Below are 19,795 nucleotides of genomic sequence, written 5' to 3'. Positions count from 1 at the left end.
CTCTATTAACAAGTCTTTAGCTCCTTTTTTGCCTTTGACATTATGCCAGTGGAGTGCATCGAGCTGGAATCTGAAACTGAAAACTGGTGGGACTTTCCTAGTAGCAAGTGGCAGGCCTAAGTAACATGATCCCCCTTGCATAAGTAATGATGTGATTTCTAACCAGTGATGCCATTACAACCTGCCAGTCACTGATAAAATAACCATTGTTGGCATGAAGCAACTTGTCTCAAATTACATCTTTACTGAACAGGGCAAAGACTTGGGATCATCTTATAAGACAGGTCTGAATTCTTCTCTGATCCTCCCATTGCTTAAATTCTCTAACTATCTGGTAGTTACTGAATAGGCTGCAACCCTTCTCAGTGTGTAGATAGGGGTATTTTAGTCCCTTGGGCACCCGGGCCTCCACCTAGTTCCTCTACCCTCTCAATCCAGCTGCCCAAACTGAATTTCCACCTCTCTGTAATACACCTCCATCATCAATACAGAAATAATTCTTGAAAATTTGTGACTCAAGTGACATGGCCTTCCCCTGGGTATTTATCTGCAAAACATTAAACACTGGATGTGTATTTTGTAACTGTTTAAGACATAGCATGAAGCATTTGTTTAATGCAAATCACTGAATACAGGTATCCTTTCAAGATTAAATTAGATTTACTTGGAAAGACAAGTTGAAGCATGAAAAATTAATTTAGAAATCTGAAAGTGATCAAGTTTTACTTAAGGTAGGTAGGTCCAGCCTCTTCCCTCAGTTCTTATGATTCTGCCCGTTTACCAACTTTGGCCCAAACTTTCAGAACTTTGCAGAAATTGACAAAGACCCTTGAGTTTCAAAAACTGCTTAAAAATCACACAGTTAAAAGTTTTATGCAAGTGAATAATAAGTCCGCCTGAAAGTTATTCAACTATAAGAGAGATCAATATATTTTTTTGTTAATAATAAGTAAACTTTATTCTGAAATGAAAAGATAGAGCAGTTTGGGATAAGAATTTGCAGAAAGTATCAGCTAGGACATATAGCTATGCATAGAAGTGTAGGAGGTGTGCTTAAATACTTAATACTTAATACTTAAATTAAATACTTAAATACTTAAACCTTTGCTGTCAACATTTTGTAAATTTTATACCTTGCAACTCAGCATAATTTCCATTGCACACTGTCTCTCAAACTTTTAGGTTTCATTTTGACTATGGGACAACTAATACAACAACAATTTCTTGCACTATCTTTTTTTCTTCAACTTCATAATCTTTGAAAATATTTGCCTGTAATGGCACAAGTTTTCTGTGTCACACAAGTTTCAACAGGATGCAGAACAACGGCAAAGACCTTATTGCATCAGCATGTAAAATTATCCTTTTTGAGATCCTGAGGTCAGTGAGCAGAATGTCATTTTAATCCTTCAATACTAAGAGCCTTCCAGTTAGCTGCAGATTTTCTCCTCCAGTAAATCTCTTGAAATCAGCACATATTTTAAGGGACAGTATCTTCTACAGTGACTTTAAGGGTTCATGCCTGCTACAGCATTTCAACAAAAGAAAGTTTGAAGTGTTTAACCTGTCAGAGATTTCCAGCAGTAGTTTGAAACTTCCTTCCAGAAATAAAGTTTTTTCCTGTCCCAGGTTCTTAACTTGCCTTAGCTCCGGGGTTTTGTGTTTGTTTTTGTTTGTGGGCTTTTTTGTTTATGTGTTTAACTTACCACAAAAAAAATATTTGTGTGGAAGAAAGATACAAGTTGAACAGCTATGCAAACTACAGGTTAACTGCTGCCAATTATAACATTTCAAAACAAATCTCATTCCCTGGGTACAAGAAACAAACAAGAAGTAACCTCTTGGCATTTACTTGTACAATGCCAACTTTTTTGTTCTCTTGATGCTTAAGACATAACATTGTTTTCTAAACTGCTTTCAGTTGACTAACACAAAGTTAAATATATCTATGTATTAAGTGTTAAATATATTTATGTATACCTAAATGTATTTATGCACAATAAAGCACTCATCCATCATGCAAAAAATACACATAAAATTTCTTGGTTTATCTATAGAGATTATATAAATAAAAATGTTATTGCAACAAGAATTGGCTGTATAAAGAAGGATTAAATAAAAGCCTATTATAATCAATTTTCCAAGTTTGTCAAAGAATAATTTTCATAGACACATCACTAAACTGGAGAAGGAAGATTATAACACATCTTGCTGGCTTTAAAAAAGGTTTTACTATTTCCTACATCCCCAGAATAGTGCAAATCCTAGCCCATTGGCAGAGCTATAGCAGCTTGCATCTCTCTTCAAATAGGAAGGACCAAACCAAAACTTTTGTTCTAAACATTTAGAGCGTGTTACTGAAACTCCTACACAAAGCAGATCAGGTTATTCTTTTGTTTTAATGTCTCTCACACACGGACAACAATGGATTCCATTTCCCACACAGAGTTTACTGGGATTTAAAAAGGAAACTTCAAAAGATACTAAAATGTTTAAAGAGTTGGATAAACCTGATTTGCCTTCAAGTATGGGCAATCATAAGTAACTTTCAAAGTGTATCTCCAAAAACACTGCCTTGCCAGAACAAGTACATGAGAAATGGAAAATAATTATGGAATATTTAAGCCCCATAGAAGTAAGAGTTAGGAAAAGAAACCTGTTTATCCTATTACATCTGAAGAGGGCAATGAAACCTGACTCTAACCTAACCTAGGTACATTCTCCTTTAAAAGCTTAGACATGTGATAAGTTAGCATGACATATCTGCTACCCATTTAATTCTCTCTCCTCATGCAATTGTTCTTCCCTTTCTTCAATATTAGGCCTATTTAAGAAGAAATAAATTCACACAGAAACCCTTTAAGAGTTTTGTTGAAGGAGCATCTTAAATGTGTTTTTTTTTTTTCTAACTAGTGAAGCAGAGAATGAAATCCACTAATCCCCTTAGAGAAATTTTCACTTGGCAAATATAAACCCAGGTAACCAAGCAATTGTTATAGCAACAAATTTCTCAGCACAATTTGCACATCTTCTGTTTGGAAGCTTCTTTATTCTGTTAAAAACAAACAGAACTAAGAAAGTAACTTGGTCAATGTGCTGGTGTAATCCTCACATGCAGAGTACATTTTACTGATTGGATACTGATGGATTTCTATATTTGTAGAGCAATTTTATGATATACAATCTATAATGTATTTTTCATATACTGGAGAAGTGTATAGGTAAAAGTTTGTTTTACTAGTACTAGGCTCTTTCACACTTTTCTATTATTCCTCCCCAGACAGTTACATGCAATTCTCAAAAGCCTCTGAAAACTATATATTAAAGCAATTAAATGCTTTTGGAGATTGCACTCTAATAAAATAATTATGCAGAATACAACAGACAACAGAATTTATTCCACATAAAAACATAAGTTTGACTTACTAGATGGTCCACATTTCACACTGTGAACTCTTCTGTTCTGAGATATAGTAGATGACGCATTATGAACTGCCATCCCAGGCTCCTTTCAAAAAGGACAAAGGAAACAGCAGCTGTAACTCAGGCACTTTAAAAATCTCTTCATGGACTATCAGTCAATTTAGTATTTTCAGTAAGCTCCCTGATTCATACTGACTTACTACAAAGTTATCAAAACCCACCATTTTAAAGTCAACCTACTCAAAGCTCCAGTAAACAAGCACTGAAATGCATTTTGCCAGAAGGCAGTAGGCACATTAAACCAGTTAAGCCAAAATGCCTAAAAATGCACATCCAACAGTCTCCTCTGTGTCTCTCTACATACTTCTTTTATTCCCAGTTAGAACCTCTATACCATCACATGTATTTAACAATTACAGCATAAACATTCTGCTGTTTGGGAATTCATAGTTTTCCAAGAACCTCGTTCAAAACCCAACAAGATCAACAGGTTTGCTTTGTGGTGGCTTTTTTGGTTTTTTTCAAAAATTTCATTAAAAAATTTCATACCAAGTTAATTTTCAAAATGTTTCTTATCTTCCACTAATCTTGCCCTGTTCTAACATTCAAAAATGTCTCAGATTAAAAACTTTAAAATTAATTTCCTTTTTCACAAGTACTTCTGCCTTCAACAGAGAGCAGCAAGATATTTTGAGTTTTCTCAGATTAATTTACAATATTTCTTTTTCCCTAGTAAAATGCCCTTTGCAATCCTAATGTTTCTAGTCTATTAAACCTTGCAATAATATTTAGAAACTGGTATGTCATGATAATATTGACTCTCCCCCTCATTCTTGCCATCTTCATCTATTAGCCCAAGTTCCACTTCATTCTTCCATCAGTGGTGGCACTCATAAGCCCTCCATTCCCCTTCCAAGCTCCAGACATCCATTTTACCAAGGACAGTAAAATCAGGTATGATGTGTGAACATACAAGTTCCTTCCCATCAAGCAAGTACAATGTCTCAGGAATTCATGAATTTATTAATTTATGGCCTTGTCTACCCCATTTACAGGTAAGTGGGGCTAGATACAAACTCAGTTGTATTTTATACAAAGATGTCTTGCAGATAGTTCAGAAACTGCTCTTTCAGATACACCCTTGAAGGCATCAGGTACCCAGAAACTGGTGAACAAAGACACCTCATCTTAAGGTGTGTATTTTAATGATGGAAAGAAATAGGACAGCACCTGAAGATGTGCTATTTGTTAAATATTCTCCATGATTTTTCTTTGAGAGAACACAATATCCAGAACACCCATGTCTCCTCAGTAAGAGGTCCAGAGCCAAACTTGATTTGCTACCTACTATATACACTACATGTACACTGTCCACAGAGATACAAATAACTGAGCAAAATACGTGCAAAATCAGCCATGTCCACATAATTTTCACTGGGGATTTGGTTAGATTTATTGCATTCAATTTTCATGCCCTAGAGTTTTTGCATTTGAATCTGAATCCTGTGCTTGATTCTGTAAAGTATTTCTAAAATAGCAGATGCTTTCTGTGTTCTGAATACCTAGTTAGGCATTCTACAGAAAACTTCTCAAATCAGTTATGTCATTAACTATGTCTTCACAGACACGGGATTCTTCAGAGGGCTTTACCACCATCACTTGGTGTTACTTTACCTTTTCCATGTGAGGAAGCTTATTAAAAGCAAGAACACGTAAAAATGCATTGTTAGGTTTAGACTGTTCAAAAAGCCAGGAAAAGTACTCCTCAGATTCTTAGCTTTCTATAAGTAATCTGATTTTATTTATTTTTTTCTATCTCCTAAAAATATTTCATAATGAATTTTTCTGCCTGGTAGGCTAGCATGGGAGGGGGAAAAAGGGCCCCCTGCTGTATCTTGAATTCTTAGAGAGGAACCTCAATCTGCAAGAGTTTGCTCTCATCATTGGCTTTATTTCCTGTTTGCCGTTCTGCAGGACATTTTCCCCTCTGCTGAGCTTTTTCTGGAAAAGAAGAAAGGCAACTCCTGCAGAGCCAAAAAAAAAAGGGGAGGCTACAAAGTGAGCTTTCATTTTCCCACCCTCAAACAAGGGAGCGGGAACCACTCACCCTAGTTACATTTCAGCAACACCCCATGAATGATACAGCCAGGCTGCCAAGATAAACCACATCCAAAACCACGTAGTGAGCTGTGGTGATCCGATACTTCCAGCCCTTGTATTAAGAGGTGAAAAGGCTCAAAACAATTATTGCTGGACGAGCCGGACCAGATTTCCATGGAGCGAAGAGGCTTCATGAGACATGTAACTACCTCTGAACGAGCTGCACCTCGAGCCACCGCCTTCCCTCACTCCTGAAGCGCACTGAGCCCCAAGCTCCCATCCCTTCATGACTGACCCCTCTTATACCGGAGACAGAGCACACATCCAACGCTACTTGAAGGACAAGTCTTGAAGATTCACACAGGGCAGAACAGCCTCATCCTTCCGAGGAGCCATCCCCGCCCTCTCCTCAGACACCAGCCCGTCCGTGCCCGCCCATCACCTCACAGCTCCGCGCTCGCGCTCCCTACCTGCGGCTGCGGGGCGAGGCCGTTCCCGCTCCCCGCTCGCGCGGCGCTGCCTGTGCTGGGGACAAGAGAACAGAACAAGGCTTACTGGGCCTGTGCAGCCCACCCGCCCCAGCCCACCTCAGGGATGCTTGGTCTGCACCGCCAAGGCGAGGAAGGAGCCCGGCTGTGCTCTGGTGGCTCTTACCTGGGGACATGTAGTTCCCCGCCGACGGGGAGCTGCGCCCGGGCGCCCCATGGCAATAGGGCTGAAAGGAAAAAAATAGCATATTAATAATAGCCTAAAGTACCCTGTCTGTCTGTCTGTCCGTCCTCCCTCACATCCCCTCACCCTGCCCGACGGCAGACCCACCCGGAGGCAGCCAAGCGCACAGCAGCGCCCCGAGGAGGAGCGGAGCCTCCATGGGGCTGGCGGGCAGTACCAGCTTCCCGCAGGGCTGCGGACCTCAGCGACAGCCGCTACCTGCGCTTTGGGCTCATCCCGCCCTCCCCGGGCGGGGCAGACAGAGGTTTATCAGCCGCCTGCCCGCCCTCCGCCCCCGGCCCGTCCCCAGGCACTCACCCCGGACACCGCCCCTGGTTCTGCCGCGGGACTCCGGGCCCTGGGCAGTTTCCTGTCCCACAGCCCAGCGGCTGCGGCTCCGCCAACACACCGTGCCGGGCGCTCAGTTCGTCGGCTCCACATGTTTGTTTCCACTTTTCCGCCCTTCTGGGGTTTAAGAAACGATTACTAGCACGGCTTCTCAGCAGGAGCTGAAATCTCCGCCGTGAGGTGCGGCTTAAGGTACACCTCGCCTAAAACAGAGACAAGCCCGAGCTTTGCTTTTGCACCTTAGGAAGGTGGCTGAAAAGTGCCAGCTTGCAGGGAGCTTCCCCCTTCTCCTGGGAAGCAGCAAACGCTGCCGATGCTCAATGCGGAGCATTGGCCCCAGCCCACTGAAACAGGTGTCAAAGCTTGAGGAATGAAAGGCGTGACTAAGACATTAACTGAATGCAGGTGCAGCTAATGTCCATTAATTATTCCCATAGCTTCTTATAACCATTTTTCATTATAGCTTCACATTCTTGAATTTACAGCTGGGGTCTCTTTTTCAGCTTTATTTTTTTGTGTGTGTGTGATTAAATTTGCTGTTTGTTTTACTTTCCATTATATTTCTTCCCTTTTCTCTTCCCTCTTCTTACTGCTGTTACCTTTTTTCTCTTCTTTTACCTTTCCCATCTGCTGTTACCTCTCTCCCTGTCATTCCTCAGGTTTGCATATCTTATAACAGATTCTTTAGAGACTGCCCGTACCAGGTGAGAAACTGTCTCAGATGAAAAGGGGCCTTTTCTGACTGCTTTGGGAAGTCTGTTAACAGCAAGTCATTAAAAAGATCTCTTTTCTGCCTTTGTAATTTGTCCCTGTGGATTGTGTTTCTTGCTGCAACAAGTGTTTCATTTCTAATGAAATGATGGAAAACCAGTGATGTTTTCACTGAGAGTTCTGTTCTCTCCTGTAAATGTTACGGGGGGTGGGAAGTGTATGAGAAAAGAAAGCGAGACAGCAAAGATACACATTAACCTCAGTACTGCCTTTTCCCAATAACCCTGAATAGATTTTGAGAATTACCTGCTAGTCACAGACTACAGCAGAGCTGATCTACTCTAAATGCACCATGCACTTGGCTTTGGTTCACTTCCTCTGATCCAGATTACATTAATGGAACTGGAGAAAGTAGACAAAAAGCAATAGGAATCAGTTTACACAACACATTTTAATGTATTTCTTTGCCCACAATATTAGCTGCCCACTTTATTCATTTTCCTTTAATGCAACAAGTAGCAAACAATAACTTTACCTGATGATTCAGGGCAATTTCCACATCAGCAAATGAAGTTAACCACAATATTTTGCTACATTTACTACATTTATCTATGTAATAAAAAAGCCTCTTTTCAAACGGACATAATTTTCAGCTTGTAGAAAAGCTGTTCCTGTATATATAGTACATAGTCTTCCTATATACTATAGTATAGTGTTCCTACAAAGACTGATAGATATCAGTGACTGTTACAGCCTATATGTAAATTAATAGGAAACGTGGCATTTTATGTGGCTTTAAAGTTCATGTATCTCTTCAAATATAAGACAGTTCTGTTTTGCATACACAAAGAGGAGATCCTATAGCTCCATGTCTGATGCTTGGATAGAATTTCTATTCAATATTGTGTGGTACTGGAATGTGGGTATAAGGTAAATTATTTGCACTTCTATGAGAAAATTTATTTCTGAAAACAGTTTTTCAAATTTTTGTACACCGGCTTAGAATTCGTTCCTCTCTTATTCCTGACACCTGATGCGGGAAATGTGTGGTGTACATACCACTGAAATGTTCTGATACACCAAAGCCATCTTCTGAAAGGGTTTCTAAAGTTTCTAAAGTCCAGTTTCTAAAGGAGCTGGTGTTGCTTTCGAAGGTTACCACACTGAAATAATGAAACAGATTCCATTGTGACAAAGTGGAATTTTTTTTACAATCCTCTCTGTGTATTCATACAAGGTTCTACTCTGTTGGAAGAAGGAGCAGGTGAGGTGCCTGTGCTTTGTAAACCCCATTCTCACTGCAGTTTATGTGGATAAAGCTGATTCTGGAAGACTGAGGAATGTGGGTTAACTGGTCTCCATTTCATCCATACATCTCTGCAAACACAGAAGACAAGTTCGAGGGTGATCTCTGAGCGGCGTAAGAAGCACCAGCTGTAAAAACCAGCTCAGGGGAAAGGCGGCCGGTGCAAGGAACGCGCTGGGGGGAAGGGACGGGGCAGCTTTTCTTTTTCTTTCTCCTTCGCTTTGCCCTTAAACAACCAACACCTGGGCTGGGGAGGTGACGGCTCCCGGGTGGCTCGTACCGCTAAAGCCGGGAGAGAGGGGATGCGCTGAGCGGCGGCGGGAGAGACCGACGGGCGCACCTCCCCGCCCCGGGGCGCGGCTTCGCTGGCGTAGCCGCTCCGCAACCCCCCCCCCGCGTCTGCGAAGGGCCCGCACTCGCGCAATCATGGAGCGTCGGGTCGCCCGCGAGTTCCGGCACAAGGTAAGGGAGCGGGCCCACGGGGTCCACGGATACCCGAGGTCCCTTCACCAGGCGGGTACGGGTCCGCTGGCAGAGGTGCTCCCCGCGGCCTGGAGGGTGGGGAAGCGCTGGGCTGGGACACGGCTCCTGGTGCCGGCTGGGCCTGGGGAGTGGTGCCGGTGCTGCCTGGGTGTCGGTGAGCGACGGCGAAGGAAAAAAGTTCGGGGCACTTGGTGGTGCCATCCCAGAAAAGCAGGTGGCAGCCTCCAGTGGGATGGCGTTTGTACAATTTTAAACCCTTAGGGAGGGAGAAAAGAGGAAGAATGTGCTCTCTTGCATGAGCTTTTTTAGGGCTTGGTGCTTTAATATCGCGTAAAAAATGTTGTGCCCGGTCGAGTTCAGGGAAGGCAGAAGGGCAGGTGCTGAAGTCCAGGCCCAGGCAGATCACGTCTGCACTCCTGCTCGCTGCCAGCTGGAGCTCACAGGACCTCGGTTCCACCTTAATATTCTGGAGTGTAATTGTGAATGTGCAGTGATCTGCAAATGCACTTGATGCATGTAGCGACTCATTAAGCCTGGCACGTTATTTTGTCATTTACCCAGTTAAGTGACTGCTCGACGGAGTTCAAAATTGTATGAGCAAAGCAAGCTCAAAAGGGAAAGGCAGTAAAAATACATTGTGCATTTAAGATGTTTTTGCATAGCCATTTAGGAATGCCTCAGTAAAGTTTTCTGTATTGTTTTGTGTGTAGTTTTTTGGTTGGTTTGTTTTTTTTGTTGAGGGGTAAGTTGTTGTTAGCTTGGGCTCTTGTTGGTTTGTTTTTGTCAGCTAAGGAATGAATTTCTTCCCAGTGATGTAATGTGTTTTGCAGAAGTGTTGCCTGATAATAAAGCCATTTACTAAAGTAGAGGGGCTGCAAAAAAGTCATTCATGACAAGCTGAAGTTCAAAAACATTCGGGACCATGACACTCCATAGTGATGACTATATCCACCTGGCAGGTTATTTCTGCCTTGGTACTATTACTGTATAACTCAATGGGTTGTGCAACATGCCTATAAAGACTCTTGTTCCTATGTGGACGGTTACCATCTTGAACTTTAAACCCTTTCCCTTTCATTGCTGCTATAATGGATAAATCATTCTGGTCCCACCCTTGATAACATAAGATTTATTGTGTTTGTTGGTGCAAGTAGGATGCATGTCTGAGTGAAAACTTTATCTCAGCCAGAAGATATTCGAATGGGTGTTTTCTTTGAATGAATTTGTCTCCTGCTTCTAATGGCCTCTGTGGCAATTGTAAGGACTTGGCTACTTACTTTTTCTGTACTAAAGTAGTGAAAATGTTCAGTCAGAGGCTCTGAGTTTCCTCAATGATTTGCCACTTCCACGTTATTCTTTTTCTTAGCAATTTTAATAATTTCTTCCTGTCAGCCAAACAGCAATGTAAAAGACATAATATGTATAAATATAACAGCCAGTTCTTCCATTTTCCCTCAATACTTTTTAAAAGGCTGTGTAACTTGATAATAACTTTACACTATTCTTTGAAAGCTGACAGATTTGCCTTGTGCTACAGTAGTATAGAACTGTAGCCTGGACATTTTCCACACCCAAAAGTGCTTTTTTTCCCAACAACTTCTACTGAATAAACTTATGTATACTTCTTGCTAGAATTTATTTTTTTGTTTGTTTGTTTCTAGTTCCAGTTTTTGCAATTACTCCCTATTAATTTATATTAAAATCCATGAAATATACATAGTTAAAATGGAGCATAAGCAACTCTCTATTTGTGTTCTAGAACTGTCAATTATACAACTGCTATGAGATCTTTTTACTAGTATTTTGATACCCATGAATACTAACAGAAGGTTGAGGTTGAAACCATCTCTGAAGATCATCTGTTCTAACCCTGGTGCTCATGCAGGACCACCTAGAGGGTTTTTTAATATTCTGGCTTTAAAAGCTGTGCAATCATCTCTCCTGCATCTCTACAGCTGTTTGCTTAAGATGGATTAGAGAAGTGTTTTATTATCTCTAAGTTATATCATGTTACAACAGATTCAGGTTTTTTTCCTAACATGCAGGGACATGATCATTTGTGATGTATGACGTTAATCAGCTCTTAGAAGCTGTTGATGTGCTTTGGTAAAGTGTAAAGCTCTGTCCAAAGGGGTTAATGAATTAGGAAAATGGTAAGAGATGCAGGTTGCTTCAATGAAGTGATAATTGGTGGAAAAGTAGACAACAGGAGAAGAACGACCTAATTAGAGAGATGGCCCAGGAAGACTAGCTCAGCTGTAGCATTCTGAATATATAAGAAGTCACCTGGATGTTTTTTTGTCAGAGGATGAGGAAGTTGCTGGTACAAAATGAGAAGTGCAGGAATCAAAGAGGAAGATTCTGTGTGAGAATGAATGGCAGAATTTAGGTACAGCCCTCCAGTTCCTCAGAGGGAGTGGGGATGTGTCCAGCAGGTAGCATATCAGAAGCAAAATATAATGTTACTCATTGCTTTCCCAGTCAGGAGAAGAGAGATGATTTTACTTAAACATTTCATGTTCTTCATGAGGGGCCTTTATGAGAGACTCAGAGAGTACCTTAGCTAGCACTAGGGACTGAGTGTTGTATACCAGAACTGAAGTTGATTTATGTGTTGTATTTTGCACTGTGGGGAAGGGGAAAAAAAGGGTGTTGGTCTTAGTTTTATATGTATCACCTTGCTGTGAGTCTGTACATTATTGGTGAACCAGTCAGTTTTGACTGCAACCATTTTATTTCTTTTTTCTTCAGTGTTTTGCAATTGGTTTACTCACTAGTATTACTGTCAAGCAATCTTGTCTTGCATGTAGCATTTTGGCCCTTAGGTGTTTTGAAAGTGTTTTTCCAGTGGAGACAAGTAATAGAAAACCACCTCTAAGTGGAGTTTTTCTGTCTTTAGAGAGCCAGGAGGGACAAAAGAAATATGAAACATGTATTTAGTTTAGAATATAATGCAAACCTAGAAAGAAAGGAGCTTTCTTTAAGTATGCAAATTGGCCCTCAGACTTCACGTTACAGTAATATTAGCCTTTAGGTCACATGTAGATTGTTTTCCTAAACATTAAGCTTGTCCAAATGTAAAACAAATGTGATGATCTCTCACTGCAAGAAAGATCAGAGCAGGAGTCACTGTCACAGTATAAACTGAACTATTCCTACGAGAATACTTGGGTTGTTTTGGGTTTGTTGTTTTGTGGGGTTGTTTTCTCTTTATTTTACTGTCATCATCCAGGAGCAGGCATAGTAATGTGATACTGGTTTAAGTAAACGTACTATTAGTGGGGGAGGAAAGAATAACCAGCAAGTTCTATCAGCTAAAAGCTGGAAGGAAGAGGAACAGAAGTGTAGCAGTTTGCATAATGTTAGAAGTAGGATCTTGAAGTCAGTGCTTTGGATGACAGGACATAGATTTTAATCATTTCAGAGGAGTGGTTTTATCTGTGACAGAATGTGCTATATTAATGAATGGCCAAAAAGGTTTCTGAAAACATTTATTCAACAATACAGTGATTATCAGGTAAGGCAAATATGATATTTTTGTAACAATGTTTCTCTTGAGGGGAAATCTCGGGTATGTATCAGTGTTTACCAACTAATAGTTGTAATACTTACTGTAGGAAGTCTTGTTGTGTCTGAGCTCCTGAGGTAATAGTCTACTGAAAAATGTGTTTGCCTTGAAAAAAAGAAATCTTTCCTTATGGAACTCTGCACTGAGACTTAATCTGTGAAAGCTTTGTATGTTCAGAATTGGAGGTTATTTAGTCAGTTTTACAATCATATCCTTGGGTTTTCAGGTGAATCTACTGATTGACAATGAAGCAGAGAAGGATTACCTCTATGATGTGCTGCGCCTCTACCACCAGTAAGACAGCTCTATATGTGTCTGTATAGAATATTACTTATGTTTTTAAATGTAAAGAGTGGTCTTTCTGTATGCTGCTAAAAAAGTAGTTGAAGTAATAATAATAGTTTGTATTCTGCTTAATGAAGTCTTACACTTTTACAATGTACCTGCAGACAAGGAAATAGCAAGCATTTAATCACCTGTGAAGTAAATTTGGGTTTATGACTTGGTTGTTTTGTAAAAGAGTTTGGTGGATTTGCATTGGGAAACACTTGGATGATAAAACTGTTCTTAGGAAACAGAAAGAGGACCTTAATCAGATTCATTATTATTTCTAAATAATGCTAATTGCAACAGCTTTTAATTGAGTCTTCAAATATTTTTGCTAACTATTCAGATAAAATAGAACTAATTTATATGAGCTGAAAAACTTGGTTTGGGAGTTTGTTTGCCATGTTTAAGAAGTCTGGCTTATTATGACATAGTGGGGAAAAAAATGGTAAGGTGATAGGTCTATTAACAATCCTTTTGCTGAACTGATTTAAACCACAGTTGCTTAGAAGCTGTATCATTGCAAATGAGATCAGCTTCTGATCTGTTGTGTTTCAAAGAAGATGAGAATGTATTTTCCACTCAGTGTAGATGAGTGGCTCTGGTAGACATTGTTTCCATTCATATCTTAATGAATAGCATCTCAACTGAGTGAAAAGTAGACGTTTCCATCTGTTTGCACTGAGCTATAGTTATGGGTGTATTCAGCTGCAGATCTGATTCAGTTTCACTCAGGTCTGTCTAATTGCTTCTCCATTCCTAAAGCCAGTTGTTTGGAAAGCCAGCTGATTCAGTAGCTCTTAATTATTTAAAATCTTGTTGCAGTTACAAAGGTAACAATACATATAGTAACTTCAGTTTCCAAAATTGGAATGATTTGAGCAAAATTTCCAGTATTTCTATGAACCATTATCAAGGACATATCACTTCATTTGAACGCATTATGAAGTATTTCAGGGGGAAAAAATATGTAGTTGCTCTTGGAGTTAATATTTAACATCTCCTTAATTGTGAATAACAATGCACAAATGTACATTTTCTAGACCTCTATCAATATTGAGACTACTGTGCATGGATCTCATAAAACAGGTGTTCACAGGAGGTTAACTTTTGATGACCCTTCAACTTAATTTTTTTTTTAAGTCTCTGCTTTTGATATTGAATATTGTGGGTTTTTTGTTTTATTCCAGGATCAAAGCAATTTGTCAGTTGCCTAAATTCAGGAGAGGAAGGAGCTGGTAGCCTAGATTCAATTGGAAGGATTTCTAAATCGTAAGGAAAGAAAAATATAGTTGTCAGTTATATCTTATCTGGGAAGTTCCCAGGTGGTCCCATAAATCTTTTTGGGACTCTAAGAATGAAATGAAAGCTGTCGTTTGTAAGTGATGTGTATGACCTTAAAACCTAAAAGCACTGTATAGGAGATTTTAGTTATTCTGAAGCAGGTAATTGTTATTGCTTATAGAAGGTTTGTTTTCTCAGAGGCTGTTTTGTTTTGCTTGAACCAATATTTACATAAATAACACTTTTTGTAGGCTGAAGTAAATTGTGGTGAGCAGAACGCAGATTTTGAAGCCACATGTACAGGAAATTATTAAATTGGGCTTTGTGTTGGTTACCTGTGCCTGTTTTCTCACTGTGTTTTTGTAGATCTATGAATCTCCCAGTGCTTGTGGGGGACCTAAAACTTGTGATCAATGAGCCCAGCAGGTTGCCTTTATTTGATGCCATCCGCCCACTTATCCCATTAAAGCACCAGGTGGAATATGATCAGCTTACACCCAAAAGATCAAGGTAAGAGAATGTAGAACAATGCAGAGAACTTAAATAACAGCAGGAAATACTGACTTTTCAGAGAAATTCCAAGTCAAATATGTGTTGGGGTTTTTTTGTTTCTTGTTTTTTGGTTTTTTTTTACTTTTTCCTGTATTTGCTACAAGTACAGTTTTGAGTTACCTGAAACTGTCAAGTACTTTAAGCCAGTAAGAGCATGGCAAAGGAGTTAAATAGTGTCCAGTTGAAACAATCTCTTCTGTGTTTCTGCACTTAATAAATAATCTTATAGCTTCAACCCCCTAGAAGCAGACAGCTTCAGTAATTGCATCTGTCTAATTATGAAAATGTGGTGGCTTTAGCTAACACCCACCCACCCGAACTTCAGTCATCATGCTTATTTTCATGCCTAAAAGTTATAGAAGAAAAATAATGAGTAACTTTCACCTGGGACATATTTGCTACAAAGTGTTATGCAGCTGAACAGTTGTATCTTGCATTTTTACAGAAAACTGAAAGAGGTGAGGTTGGATCGTTTACATCCTGAAGGACTTGGACTAAGTGTGAGGGGTGGAGTGGAATTCAGTTGTGGCCTCTTCATCTCCCAGTTAGTTAAAGGAGGACAGGCAGACAATGTTGGACTTCAGGTAAGGAAATTATATTTGTGGATACTTTCGTGGTAGGAAAGCAGAAACTAATTTTTTTTTTAATATGTAGAAATAGGTATTGCTAAGTTGCTGTTTGTCTAGTAATAAAATTCATAAAATATATACACCAATGCCATCTAAATGCTATTATATCAATGGTGAATCAAATTACCAAAGTTGCTGTTTACTTTTCACCACTTTTGATGATAAGTATTTTCTGTATTTGAGATGGTAATTTTTGAAGGTAAAAGGGCTTGCTGGAGCATTTATACTTGATGAGTAGCAACAGTTATATTGTAAATATATATATTTAAGCAGATGGAAAGAATGAACTTCAACTAGACTGTGGAAGACTTAAGTAGCCAAATTCTGATTAAATGCAGAACAGACCATATAAATATTTAAAATGTTAATTCTTACAGCCATATACCCCACTCACTATTTCAGAATAACTACTGAATTAGTCCTGTCTTCTGGTAACCTGCTCTGGGCAGGCACATGACTTTCTCTCTGGAAGCTTTTAGAAGTTCTTTCTTAGAACAAAACCACATTCAAGGAATACTACATGTTGATGATAGGAATAGGATTGTAAAGGATCTTTGGGCTAAGCTGTACAAATTACATTGCAACTTGGAATGTGGTTAGTTTGGTAAAGCAGGAACAATAAAGGAGAAATATTCTTGAGGCTGACTATTGACTTTTTTTAAAATTTTTTTGGTCAGTGTTATACATATCAATATGAGCAGATGGTGCTTCGCAGCTCACATAATCTACCTTAGACTTATTTAATATGTGGTTCTATAAACTCAGCATACTCAGCATAAAATGCCTTCCTAAAAAGTGGCCCCAGGAACTTTCTGAACCCCACTGACTAACAAGAGCTGACAGGCAATCCATTGTTCTAAATTGCTGCTTCTGAAATTTCACCCACCTGCTTTATTTAACTAAATCTCTACACATTTTCTATCCCAAAAATGCTGTCTGAGAGAGGTATAATGATTTTCTATTATGCCATCAGTTTTATATCCTGCTGATTTTTTAAAAATTCAAGTTAATTTTGCATGAATTTGTCTTGAAGTAGTTTCCAAGTTTAACAGTAAAATTACTGCAGAATCATTAAAGCTCACTGAGGCATCTCTAGTACTGACTCTAACTAGTTTCCCTAAAAGGCAAGTTTTTTGTCCTTTCATGAAGAAATGTACTTCAACTTTTTTCTTTTCTCTGCTTTCTGATGGTTATGACCGTGGGGATTCTGCTGAGTACAAAGAGCTGGAAATTGGTATGAGTGATGAAAGTGGGAGAAGTATACAAAATGAGAAATTTGAAACAGTGTTATGTAAAAACCCTTTAATTTCCTGGAAGCACTAAGTATTATATTTCTGATGTTACAAGTTACAAATAATAGATGCTTTACTTGGTAGAAGTTAGGTTTGCAGTTTTTCTTTTGAAAATCCCTCATCTCCTTATTTGCTAGGGAAAGGGGAAACAGATAAATCATAACAAAATAATTGTTACTGTTCTGTACTGCTCAGACTTGCAGATTTCTGTCTCTTATGATTCAGAAGGTTGGTATGCAGTGATACCAGTATAAAAGTAACAAAACATATGAAAACAACTATCAATTACTTGGACAAGCAGGTGTCCTAACAAGAAGTAGTTTGTTAGGTGCTTATGTCTTCTGTCTTTTCACTAAATGAAAACCAAACAAAAAACCCACCAGCAACAAATACTCAAGCTCAACAGAAAAGTCTGGGTAGGTCACACGAACTCAATGTTGCATACTTGGGAATAAACAATTGGACACAAACTTCAGGTGTTTTTGTAAGTGAGAAATTCAGAGAGGTGCCAGATACAGGAAAGGGGGAAGTTTTGAGCATTTTACTGCTGACAAACTCAACCTTGCATTGAAAAGCAGAAGTCATTCACTTTCTCACCATTTCCTAGAACAACCAGCAGAATCCTAAACAGGCTGAGAGTACCTGAGGTCTGTAGGGGATACTGAGACTTTATGCCCAATGCCACCAGTTGAGTTACCTCTGAGCAGTTTAGCTTCTTGGCAGTGCAGTCATATTGCCTGTGATAAACCCAGACCTAAAAACTTATTATTTACAATGGATTTCTTGAAGTGTTGAGGGCAATGGAACTACTCTAGACTAAATTCTTGAGTTAGGGGTGCTGAAGCAGCTTAGAATTTAGCAGGGGAAAGGGAAGCTTACAACAAGCTTTCTTCCATAGGGAAAGCTGTGATGGATGTGACACCACCCTGCAGGCTATCTGTGCTTTTCCTTTTCTGATTCTGCATTTTATCACAGGCTTTATGTTCAAAAGCCTTCAGTGCTGACCTGTTTCTGCTCTTACTAAAAATCATATTAAAAATCTGACTGGCTGAAATGACTACAGTGAAGCTCTTAGGGGTGCTGCAGATTGCACCCAGATCATTGCCCTGACTGAGAGTTCTGAAGGTCCAGCAGGTGGAGCAGTAATCCCACTGGCGAGGGACTGGGGGCCACTGGCATGCTCTGTATCTGCACGGGGATTTTCTCCAGCAGGACGGTCACAGACGGACTTCTCTTTGCTGAGCTGGGAAGTTTCTAGGGGGGAGACTACAATTATCTGCCTTAAAGAGAGAAAACTCCACAGATATTAAAAAAAAAAAAAGAAAGAAGGTTACAGAATTACCTAATGTTGCAGTTTCTTGTGCAGTCTTAAAAATACATTAAAGATGACAATATTTATTATAATGTTTTTGCAACTATTATAATGAAGTCTTTGAATCTGTAAACCAGCAGTGTGTTTGGCACAAGGGCTTTTTTTGTTTGGTTGGTTTTGGGTTTTGCACCACCTTAGTGGTAAGGGCTGAATAAATCTTCTCTTCTCTTTGTGTTCCTGTTGAGTCCTGTGCTCCCTGGGTTCTGGAAGAGTTAACTCTTAAAATCTTTGCCAGCAGCAGCTGCAAGTGTGTTCACAACTGATCCTGATACCAGGAGCTGGAACTTGGTATTTTCCAACCTTCTAACTTTCTGTAATTCCTGTGACTGCATAATTGCTTAAAAACTTTTTAATGTTAATTCACAACTTATTTTTTTCTTTCACTTTTGAGGTTGGAGATGAGATAGTTCGTATAAATGGATATTCCATTTCATCATGCACACATGAAGAAGTCATAAACCTCATTCGTACAAAGAAAATTGTATCCATAAAAGTGAGACGTAAGTAACATTGTAAAGTTACTGAAACCTGCTCCTAAGAGCTTGCCAGTGAGATGCAGAAACTGTTACTTAACAAAGTATTTTTATTTTTCAGATGTTGGCATGATACCTGTCAAAAGGTAATTGTATTGAAAACAAAGTAGGTTATTAATTTTCTCACAGCCTCTTCAATATCCACTGAACTGTATTGATCTGTATATTTGGAAGATGAATGATTAGACATCTTCATGGCTGATTAAAATGTCATGGCCTTTGTGATAAACAGAAAAATGTCTGTTTTGATGAATGTGACATTTCACACCAGTTGCCTACTTAATTTAACCAATTCCTATCTCCTCATATTACCTGGAAGTTTCATTAGCAAAGTACCCAGCTTAACAGAGAGCTCCACTACTTTTCTGTGTACTTTACATTTGAAGGTTACTCCAGAGCTTGGAAAAACTTTAAATTATTGTTCTGTTCCAACTTCTGTTGGAAAGTCAAAACTTTAAAAGAAATGTTTCAGAAATGTTAATGATGGGAGGTGTGTCTCTGCATAGATGTCTATAAACTGTTCAAGTCATTATTTTTGAAGTCTTAAAACTTCCCACGTTTGTTTCACTTGATGAAGTTTTTGCAGTTTTGTTTGGCAAGCTTGTTTGGTGTTCTGTATGAATTGCTGGAAAATAAACCAGTTGTTGTGAATGGTATCCAAAGGGATTTATGAATACAAACGTTCCAAAACAGCTTCCAAGCCACGTTCCAAAATAGCTTCTTGAATACATTCACATTTGTTTTGTTCCCTTTCTTTCCCTTTCTTTTAAATTAGTTTTTTTTCCTTCCAGTTCAGCAGATGAACCCCTTAAATGGCAATATGTGGACCAGTTTGTGTCGGAATCTGCGGTAAGAGATCAATATTTTATTAAGATATCTGCTGGGAAATCTGTAATGGTTCTGAAACTCTTTGTCCTCTGACCTTATCACAGAAGTTATTAAATGTGTTTCTTATTACAAGTGTCCTGGGAGAAACATCTTTTGTGGTATGAAATTATTCTGGAATCATTAGATAAGGAAAGGGCAGGATACAAACAAAGTATCTTTTACATTAATCGATACTTTATTTTTCTTGAGCTTATTAACTTACCAGGCTATTATATGAATCTTTAACAGATTAGTTGGTCTATTTTAGCTCTATTAGAGGAGGCATGAC

At 39.2% G+C, this 19,795-nt stretch overlaps 2 protein-coding genes across 2 annotated transcripts in view; one reads left to right on the top strand and one right to left on the bottom strand.

Moving 5' to 3' along the window:
• OTOG (otogelin) overlaps window positions 1-6,394 on the bottom strand; it is a 77,926-nt gene extending 71,532 nt beyond the window's left edge. Inside the window, exons 1-4 of the mRNA XM_030451244.1 lie at window positions 6,343-6,394; window positions 6,178-6,238; window positions 5,994-6,048; window positions 3,427-3,508 (exon numbers count right to left, since the gene is read on the bottom strand). Coding sequence (XP_030307104.1) covers window positions 3,427-3,508; window positions 5,994-6,048; window positions 6,178-6,238; window positions 6,343-6,394 — 250 coding nt within the window. The remainder of the gene's footprint in view (window positions 1-3,426; window positions 3,509-5,993; window positions 6,049-6,177; window positions 6,239-6,342) is intronic.
• Window positions 6,395-8,991: 2,597 nt separating this feature from the next.
• The window catches only part of USH1C (USH1 protein network component harmonin), a 35,016-nt gene continuing 24,212 nt past the window's right edge, over window positions 8,992-19,795 (top strand). Inside the window, exons 1-7 of the mRNA XM_030451539.1 lie at window positions 8,992-9,061; window positions 12,877-12,944; window positions 14,628-14,771; window positions 15,259-15,397; window positions 18,498-18,606; window positions 18,701-18,725; window positions 19,431-19,488. Coding sequence (XP_030307399.1) covers window positions 9,026-9,061; window positions 12,877-12,944; window positions 14,628-14,771; window positions 15,259-15,397; window positions 18,498-18,606; window positions 18,701-18,725; window positions 19,431-19,488 — 579 coding nt within the window. The 5' untranslated portion in view covers window positions 8,992-9,025. The remainder of the gene's footprint in view (window positions 9,062-12,876; window positions 12,945-14,627; window positions 14,772-15,258; window positions 15,398-18,497; window positions 18,607-18,700; window positions 18,726-19,430; window positions 19,489-19,795) is intronic.

Source organism: Calypte anna, chromosome 5 (genome assembly GCF_003957555.1).
Source record: "Calypte anna isolate BGI_N300 chromosome 5, bCalAnn1_v1.p, whole genome shotgun sequence".
Lineage (NCBI taxonomy): Eukaryota > Metazoa > Chordata > Aves > Apodiformes > Trochilidae > Calypte > Calypte anna.
The sequence above is the reverse complement of the archived record's forward strand: the minus strand, read 5'-3'. Positions and strand labels throughout refer to the sequence as shown.